Raw genomic sequence first — 10431 nt, forward strand, 5'->3', positions numbered from 1 at the left:
ATGTGTAGAGTCTTCTCTTGTGTTGTTGGAAGAGGGTGTTTGTTATGACCAGTGCATTTTCTTGGCAAAACTCTATTAGTCTTTGCCTTGCTTCATTCCATATTCCAAGGCCAAATTTGCCTGTTACTTCAGGTGGTTTTTGACTTCCTACTTTTGCATTCCGGTCCCCTATAATGAAAAAGACATCTTTTTTGTGTGTTAGTTCTAAAATGTCTTGTAGGTCTTCATAGAACCGTTCAACTTTAGCTTCTTCAGCGTTACTGGTTGGGGCATAGACTTGGATTACTGTGATATTGAATGGTTTGCCTTGGAAACGAACAGAGATCATTCTGTCGTTTTTGAGATTGCATCCAAGTACTGCATTTCAGACTCTTTTGTTGACCATGAGGGCTACTCCATTTCTTCTGAGGGATTCCTGCCCGCAGTAGTAGATATAATGGTCATCTGAGTTAAATTCACCCATTCCAGTCCATCTCTAGGATGAGAGGAAGGGCCGGCTAGTTAGGGGGGTTTAAATGGACATGTACACACAGCTATATTTAAAATGAATAACCAACAAGGACCTACTATATTAGCACATAGACTTCTCCTAAATGTTGTGTGGCAGCCTGGATGGGAGGGGAGTTTGAGGGAAAAGGGATTCATGTATATGTATGGCTGAGTCCCTTTGCTGTTCACCTGAAACTATCACAGCATTGTTTATTGGCTATGCTACTGCTGCTGCTAAGTTGCTTCAGTCATGTCCGGCTCTGTGCGACCCCAGAGACGGAAGCCCACCAGGATCCCCTGTCCCTGGGATTCTCCAGGCAAGAACACTGGAGTGGGTTGCCATTTCCTTCTCCAATGCATGAAAGTGAAAAGTGAAAGTGAAGTCGCTCAGTCGTGTCTGACCCTCAGCAACCCCATGGACTGCAGCCTACCAGGCTCCCCTGTCCCTGGGATTCTCCAGGCAAGAACACTGGAGTGGGTTGCCATTTCCTTCCCCAATGCGTGAAAGTGAAAACGGAAAGTGAAGTTGCTCACTCGTGTCTGACTCCTAGCGACCCCATGGACTGCAGCTCACCAGGCTCCTCTGTCTATGGGATTTTCCAGGCAAGAGTACTGGAGTGGGGTGCCATTGCCTTCTCCTTATTGGCTATACCCCAATACAAAATGAAAAGTTTAAAGAAAAAGATGAGTCTCTAGTCATTTAGGTTCTAATTCACAGTAACTATTTAGTTTAAAACTCTGTATCCTGAATTTTTACAAATGCCACTGACTTTTTGTAAACAGTATTAAACATTTTTTTTGGAAAGAGAGAATGCTATGATTATAATGAGCCATCCATTACAGAGTCTGATTGTGGTTTTATTTCAGAGACGGGAAGTGGCCAAAACAGTATTTTGCCTGGTCCTTGTCTTTGCTCTGTGTTGGCTTCCTCTTCATCTTAGCAGGATTTTGAAGCTCACTCTTTATGATCAGCATGATCCCCGTAGATGTGAGTTTTTAAGGTAAGTAAGGTAAAATAGAAATAGTTGTGTAAATAAATGCCATTCAGAAGTTTTTCCATTGATTCCTTTCATTGGCAGGAAGAGAGAGTACCATTTTTCTAATCCTAAAGCAATTTAAGATGCCCCCCAACTTTTTTTTTTACTTTTACTTCTATTTCCAATGGAGAAGTAAGGGGAGCTTTGGAGAACGCTGAGAATGGAGAGCCAGGGCTGTCCAAGTGAGTGAGTGCATGATTGAAAATACCAGATCTGGTTCTCCATTGCACTTTGTAAATCCTTTCTTTTTTAGACAGCCTGGGCACTTACGAAATATATTTCATTTTAAGGCAGAGAATTGAGCATGGGAGTGGGAATAGCGGTTAATGATATGACAGGGACAGAGAATAAGAGAAAGAGAGAGACAGAAGCAAAGAGAAAGAGAGAGAGAGAGAGATCAAAATCAGCAAAGACTAGTGATAAAGTTAAAATAACTACAAATGGGTAATTTTTAAATTTATAAAGCACAAAAGTCTTTAAAGGATTTGTGCTCATAGCACATAAATAAATTTTCATATTATTTTTGCAGCTTTTTGTTGGTATTGGACTACATTGGCATCAACATGGCCTCCCTGAATTCCTGTATTAACCCAATAGCTCTGTATTTGGTGAGCAAAAGATTCAAAAACTGCTTTAAGGTAAGACAGTATTCGAAAATCAAAAACCCTTGTAATCTGGTATCAAATATAACCCTTACAAACTATTAACATTTCTATTCAGAGAGATCTAGTCAATTGTTTTATAATTTTCCCTTGTATTACATGATAGATGATTGTTTAAATATAAATTTTGCTCATAAATCACTATAATTGATTTCTCCCTACAAATCCCAGTCAACCATTCACTACTGCCTCAACCAATCAGTTTTACTCATAGAATTACTCAGAAAATGAATAAAAAATTACATGCATTGATATATGAATGCTCTCACATGATAAAATAAGAGCTACACATGAATTAAATGCACTATTTCCCTTTTTGCAAGATTTTGGACTAGGTAGCCCACTCCTAATTATAACTATGTTAGTCTCCTTTTTCATACACAGGTGAGAATTACAAGTCAAACAAAGCAGCTTAATTCAAGTTCTACCTTCACTTTTCTGTCTTCATTCAATAGCAGTGTTCCTTGATATAGAATACGTGAAATTATTCCTCATTTGCCTGCTTCCATTTGTGTGTAACATCCATCCATTCATTCACTCCTTCAGTTACCTAGTATGGAATAAAACATTCCTTCCCTTATATCCACTTATTCTTAGTGTAACCAAACCTAGGTTGGCTGCTTGTGCTCATACACCAATAATTCTAGAGGCAAGTGTTAATAAAGAAGAAAAATACTTTCATCAGAAAAGCCAGCAATCTAGGGAGATGGTGGATTCGGGTGCAGAGGCCAACTCTAAAGATTCTATTCAGTCATGACAATTTTTAAAGGGAAAAATGGAGGGAGAAGAATCTCAGTAAATCATCCAGGCAGAAGGTTGGGTTCTGCCTCTCCATGGAAGGCAGACAATCTGGCTCTCTCTTCAGATGTTATCTTGCCAAGTGATCTGCTTGCAGGATCCCTTGGGGGGATTGCTGTGGGTTCAGACCTAGTCCCGCTTCTTTTTATCTAGGAAAAGCATCAACAGGTTAGACAAGGCATCTTGTGTACCCAGTTGAGCATTAAGTCAGGAGTCAGTTTCAATTGCTTAGTGATCAAATCTCTAGGGGTGTGTTAGTTGCTCAGTCACGTCCAACTCTTTGTGACCCCATGGTCTGTAGCCCACCAGGCTCCTCTACCCATGGAATTCTCCAAGCAAGAATACTGGACTGGGCCATTCCCTTCTCCAGGGGATTTTCCCAACCCAGGGATTGAACCTCTGTCTTCTGCATTGCAGGCAGATTCTTTATCCTCTGAGCCACCAGAGAAGCCTATAATTAGGTTCTTTTAAGATTAGAAGTGAACAGAAATAGGTAAACAGGAAAGGGACAAAGGAGCTGTTTTCAGTTCCCCACTGTCAACCACCATTCCATTTCTATGGAATTAGGGGTGAAGTTCTAGGGCACCATATTCTCAGAGTGGAAGACGTCAACATGGGTCTGTAGCATCTCTTTGCTGACAATTTTAGTTCTGTACTTAAATATATGGGGGGAACAAGCTACAATTATTTTGATGCCCACAAAGTTACAGATTATTATGGATGTATGGGTATGGTAATATTGCCACTTGCATAGGAAAAAAGCTTTGAGTTATATATTTATCAAATATTAAGAATATTCCTCAAGTAATCAAGAGTAAGTATCCAAGAATTGAGTGTCTTTCTATTTCATTTTAATTAAAAGATGAAGAAGTTTAATTATATACATTTTTCTTCAATGTAGCTTCTAGTTTAAACACTTATCATATACTACTTCTGTAGTTATATGTTTTTAAGGGGAAATAAGAGGGCATGGCAAGAAAGTGGCCCAAGAATTGCTGTTCATGCAGAGAGAGCCAGAATTCTGGTGAGCGAGGAGGGTTGTGATAGTGTAACTTGATGTAAACTTATAACGAGGTTACTTTGCTTTCTGTAGTCATGTTTATGCTGCTGGTGCCAATCATTTGAAGAAAAACAGTCCTTGGAGGAAAAGCAGTCGTGCTTAAAGTTCAAAGCTAACGATCACGGATATGACAACTTCCGTTCCAGTAATAAATACAGCTCATCTTGAAAGAAGGATTATTCATTTTCTTTATTTTGGACAGAAATCATTCAAACAAAGAGGTATCTGCCAAAGTAAAACAAAACAACTTGTGTGTTTGCACAAAACAATGTACAAATGTAAGAATGATTATTTTCTTCACACTCAAGAGTTCCACATGGCGTTTGATGAGCTGTTTCCAGCATGAGAAGACAAGCAGTGAGAATTAAGAAAGCCTTATTGTGAAAGCACTTAATTCTTTACAGTTAGCACTTCACTATATTATAGCTCTTCAGAACTTCTGGTCTATTCACACACCACTTACATTTAACTTGAGTTCACTCAGAATTCCTGTGAAAGATGTTTATTTTTGTAAATTAAGGTGAATCTGATGTAAAGGAAAAATGTGTCACTGCAAAACAGAATTTGTAGATGAAATTTTTAAAAAATCTTTTAAAGTTTCACACCATTGGTAGGGATTATATTTGGAAACAACATGTGAAAATAGTTCAGCTGGTGTATTTTTGACATTAGAGATGTATTTAAATGATCAGGAGGGAGAATCAGACAGACTGAGGTTTTTGAAAATCATGCAACTTTACATTCAGATGAGATCAAATGTCACAAAGGGACAGAGAGAGAAGTTTTGGAATGCCATCCCAAAACAATGCTTTGAAATCGCCTATTCGTGTACTTGGCAAAGAAAGGACTACCTACAAATTTTTTTGAGGATTATTAAAGCATCTTCTTTTACCACTGTAGTTTAAAAGCTGTACATCTAGTTTTGTCATCTGTAAATACTTCGCTACAATACACAACGTGTAGATGATTAAACAGAGGCAGGCCCCGGTGTTCATACCTTTACAACGGAGAGATGCCAGTAACCCCATCATGGACAGAATGTGAGTTGCCTGGAGCGTTGACCATATGGCAAAGGAGACAGCAGCATCTTCTCTGCAATTAAGGTGATATCTGGCATATGTACCATGTGACAGTTAAAATACTGTCTCTAAGAGCATAGCTATTACAGTCAGTGCAACAGTCACCTTTAAAACTTATTACTAACTTTTACATTATTTTTGTAAATAACTAATAGAAACGAGTTCTGGATGCGGTGCCTTCCTGTCACAGGCAAAGCTGCTATATGAGACTGTTAAGAACCTTTTAACTTTGTGCATTCTCGCCGAATTCTTTCATCTCCCCAGCAAAGTGCCTTTGGTTAACTCAGATGAGATGTGTGTGAAAGTATGTACGAGAGGAAAACGGAAGACAGAGGAAATGAGATGGGGCGGGAGGAGACCCATGGGGACAGATTCCCATTCTTAGCCTGATGTTCGTCATTGCCCTTTACATCAATGCAAAAGGTCCTGATTCTATTCCAGCAAAACACAGTGCAATGTTCTCAGAGTGGCTTCAGGAACAAATTGGGCCCAAGAGCTTTAACTCTGTCTTAAAATATAACACAGTTTCTGTATTTTTTTTTTTTTTTTTTTTTGGTAACCCAGAGCCACATGTTGGGAATAAATGAGCAATGCTGCTTTCCAGCACCTAAGGTGATGATACCAAAAACCCAACAATGCCAGAAAGGAAAGACAAGTCATGGATTCATATGCCACATGGAATTTATATACACATCACAGTCTTGTTTATTAATGTCTTCCTAATCACATTTTCAGATCCTTGTCATCACAAAAGACATTTTAAACTTCAGATCTTATTTTAACTTTGGGTCACTACTGTTTTCAGTTTGTTGATGGATTTTTTTATTCCTATTTAAATTTGAGCTCATTTTGTGACAATTTCATTTCGTTTCTTCCTCATTTACATTACTGTGCCCTTTCTCTGTGTCAGAATCATGGGCTGTAAACATCTTGCCAAATTTTAAACTGCACTCAGAAAGTATATACATGATTATTTATAATGAACTCATGCACAGAGTCGGACACAACTGAAGCAACTTAGCAGCAGCAGCAGCATGTTCAGTAGCTTTTCTAAAAATGGTTGATTCAAAATTTTAACAGACTGACAAAGGTTGGTAAGAAACAAACATGATTTCTCAGCATAAATAAAATCAATATGGGGAAAGGAGCTACCGTTTAATTTTCAAACATATTTTCTAGTATTAAGGACTGCATAATATAACAATGGACAAAAGTAGTGTTAACATAGTTGTAAAGCTTAAAAGACTTACAACACTTTTAGATTTTCTTTTATATTTGCTAATATGGATGTGCATTAGTATTGATAGCTTACAACATATGGCCAAAGGAATACAGTTTATAACAAAGCATGAGTAAGCTGTAACTAACTTTATAAAATTGTAATATAACCATGTAAAATAATTATATATTTTGTTTTTTCTGAGGTCACTTAAAGTGGCAACTACTATAGTTGCTAATTCTTTATGATGTAAACAAAATCAATAAAAATTTTAATTGTTTTTGAAAAAGACCAGCTTATTTTTTCAATGCTCAAGCAATAATTTATTAAACACTAATTTAGTATTAAAGTTTAAAGGAAATATAAATGTCACAAATGGACATTACTTATGTTAAACACACAACCGTCAAGAAAATATGAAAGTTCTTAAATTAAAATGCCAAGTTTCTGTTAATGGTTTATTGTTGCGAGTAACCAGATACATATATACATTCAATTTTCCGAGGTTATCTGATTGATAGCTGCCAATGGCACCTTATGTCTTTCTACCTCTGGTTTCTTGCCTGGGGAGCATTTCATTGTCTAATTATTACTGTACCATAGATGAAAGGTGAAAGGCTGAAATGAGATTTTGGAATCACTCATTTCATTTCACAAGCTCCTTTTGAGTATTTACTAAGTGCAAGATAGGATGAAATTAAGAAAATAAGAAGTCAGCTCTTATTTGATAGGAGATAGAAATAACAGCAAAAATTAGTACAAGACAAAATGAAGTGACCACTAAATAACTGTGTTTTGCAGCTCTCAAGGTTCACATGCTTTTATCTCTTAGTACACAACCTCTTTCTTCCCCTGATAAAAATAATCAAGAATTTGCATTTACTCTTTTACCAAATAATTATCTTAAACTCAGCCTAGTGTTCTAGAGGTTTGTATGAGTTATTCCTCACCTTTTCTGAATGTCAAGTTGCCTAATCTGAGCTGGGCATTTTGAGATATGCTTGTGTGCTAAGTCACTTCAGTCACATTCGACTCTTTGTAACCCCACGGACTGCAGCCTGCTAGACTCCTCTGTCCGTGAGATTCTCCAGGCAAAGATACTGGAGTGAGTTGCCATTCCCTCCTCCAGGGGATCTTCCAACCCAGGGATAGAACCCACATCCATCTTTTATGTCTCCTGCATTGGCAGGTCAGAGAAGGCAATGGCACCCCACTTGAGTACTTTTGCCTGGAAAACCACATGGACGGAGGAGCCTGGTAGGCTACAGTCCATGGGGTTGCTAGAGCCGGACATGACTGAGTGACTTCCCTTTCACTTTTCACTTTCATGCATTGGAGAAGGAAATGGCAACCCACTCCAGTATTCTTGCCTGGAGAATCCCAGGGACGGGGGAGCCTGGTGAGCTGCCGTCTATGGGGTCACACAGAGTCGGACACGACTGAAGTGACTTAGCAGCAGCAGCAGCATTGGCAGGTGGGTTCTTTGCCACTGGTGCCATATGGGAAGCCCCCATCTATTTTGAGATATAGATGTTCTGAATTCAGGAGCTATGTGAGAAGTACAAGAAAGCAAAACCCAGGCAGAATCCTCTCTAAGGATTCAACAAAAAGCCTTCCTTCTCTTGAACTATATGAGTTATGGAGTCACAATAATAATAATAATGCCCAAATGATTCATGATAGTAAATGTAGGCAAAACAAATACAATTTAGGTTCTTGGAAGAAAACCAAAAGATGTGGCAACACTAAGATGGAAATGTCCAGAAATCCAAATAGTGCAGAGGCCAAACTCATGAAGAATAATGTATCTGGCTGGACTGACTCGCTTTCAGTCATTAGTTAACCACAGAAGTGACAACATTAAATAAGCAACAGACCGAATGTGTATACCCAAATCAGAAAATCCCACTGAACACTTCCAGAATGTAAGGCTCACCAGCCCAGGGAATAACTCCATCATGGTAGGAAGGCAGCATGTGTAATGGAAAAAACTCCAAATGTTTAAAAAAAAAAAGTGATACCCTTGATTGTTTTGACACTTTGGTTGATCTCAAACAAGTCAGTTAACATCTCAGAGTTCCAGTTGAATTACCTATAAAATATAGATATGAACACTCCTAGTCTAACTCTTATATCAAATCAACACATTTATTCCATTGTTGTTACTCTGTTGCTAAGTGGTATCAAACTCTTTGCAACCTCATGAACTGCAGCATGCCAGGCTTCCCTGTTCTTCACTATCTCTCGGAGTTTGCTCAAACTCATGTCCACTGAGTCAATGATGCCATCCAACCATCTCATCTTCTGTCGTCCATTCTCCTCTTGCCCTCAATCTTTCCCAGCATCAGGGTCTTTTCCAATGAGTCGGCTCTTTGCATCATGTAGCCATAGTATGAACCTGAGCTTCAGGTTCAGCATCAGTCCTTCTAATGAATATTCAGAGTTGATTTCCTTAAGGATTGACTGATTTAATCACCTTACCATCTCCAGCATGACAGTTTGAAAGCATCAATCTTAATACATAATTTTATTGCACCCTCTAAAACATAGGTATATTCAAATGCAGAAGACATAGTCCCTGTCCTTCAGAAATTCACACTCTACTGGGAGAAGTAGACAAATAAATTCAAGCAGCTAATGTGTTACAGATTCTAGAATATGGATACATACACAGTAAGAATAGACAGTTCAGAGAAACTCATCAGAGCGGTTGGAACTTGAATTGAACCTTAAAGGAAGTTTACCCAACAGACCAAGAGATAATGGCATTACTGGCAAAGTGACCATCTAATGGGGAAAAAGAGGATGAACCAGTATGGCCAGTTCAAGAAAAGGGCTGACCCACAGCATGTTGAAGGAGGAGTTACGAGAGGTGGGGCTGGAGAGATTATAGGTCATGCAGGACCTGTGCTCCATGCAGAGGGGTTTGCCCTTCCCAAGGCTGAAAGTGAAAGTGATAGTCACTCAATCATGTCTGACTCTTTGCGACCCTGTGGACTGTAGCCCGCCAGGCTCCTCTGTCCATAGGATTCTCCAGGCAAGAGTACTGGAGTGGGTTGCCATGCCCTTCTCCAGGGGATCTTCCTGACCCAGGGATGGAACCCAGGTCTCCTGTATTGCAGGCAGATTCTTTACTATCTGAACCACCAGGGAAGCCCTTTATCTAAGGCTACTGTTTTTCAAATGTTTGAGGACCACATGTGCCAATCGTCTGGAGGTTTGTTGAAAATGCAGATTCCTAGCCTTCAACTCATATCTTTAGAATCTCTGGGGTGGGGCCCAGAAGTCTTTAATTTAATGAAGATTTCAAGTAACTCTTATGCATCAAACACTGAGGAAGCCCTGCAATGTAGATGTTTGCAGAACACCGAGTATTTAAATAAGAAGCAACGGGTAAATTCTGTTCCCATAAGACACTGGTTTGGAAGCAGCGTGGAGCCTGACTACGAGACAGAAAGCAAGGAGACAGAATAGAGACATGAGGGTCTGAGCCGGGAATGTGCGTGGAGAGGATGGAGGACAGACCTGGAAAGACAGGGTCATCATAACCTACTCGAGCAGAAAGATGTGGCAGGTAAAGTTTTTAAGAGGTTTTTGGATGGCGGGCCATTAACCTCAATTAGCAAACTGTGGCCCAAGGGCCAAGCCAGCCTACTAACCTGTTTTCTTTCTTTTTTTTTTTTTTTTTTTTTTTTTTGTAAATAAGGTCTGGGAAGACAGCCACATCCATTGGTTTACATATTGACTATAATTGCCTTAATAGCACAATTGTGACAGAAACTTCATAGACTGCAAAGCCTGAAGTATTTACTATTTTGCCTTTACCGGAAAACATTTGCCAGTCCCTGACTTAGATAATTGATCCTCAGCGATCAATGCAAAGAAATAGAGGAAAACAACAGAATGGGAAAGACTAGAGATCTCTTCAAGAAAATCAGAGATACCAAGGGAACATTTCATGCAAAGATGAGCTCGATAAAGGACAGAAATTGAATGGACCTAACAGAAGCAGAAGATATTAAGAAGAGGTGGCAAGAATACACAGAAGAACTAGACAAAAAAGATCTTCATGACCAAGATAATCACG

General features: G+C 39.1%; 1 protein-coding gene across 1 annotated transcript in view; it reads left to right on the forward strand.

Annotated features, from left to right (window-relative positions):
• The window catches only part of EDNRB (endothelin receptor type B), a 31569-nt gene extending 26296 nt beyond the window's left edge, over window positions 1-5273 (forward strand). Inside the window, 3 exon segments of the mRNA XM_010855126.1 lie at window positions 1357-1490; window positions 2056-2164; window positions 4080-5273. Of these exon segments, the coding sequence (XP_010853428.1) occupies window positions 1357-1490; window positions 2056-2164; window positions 4080-4214 (378 nt within the window). The 3' untranslated portion in view covers window positions 4215-5273.
• The last annotated feature ends 5158 nt before the right edge of the window (window positions 5274-10431 follow it).

This window comes from Bison bison, unplaced genomic scaffold (assembly GCF_000754665.1).
Source record: "Bison bison bison isolate TAMUID 2011002044 unplaced genomic scaffold, Bison_UMD1.0 scf7180017864354, whole genome shotgun sequence".
Classification (NCBI taxonomy): Eukaryota; Metazoa; Chordata; class Mammalia; order Artiodactyla; family Bovidae; genus Bison; species Bison bison.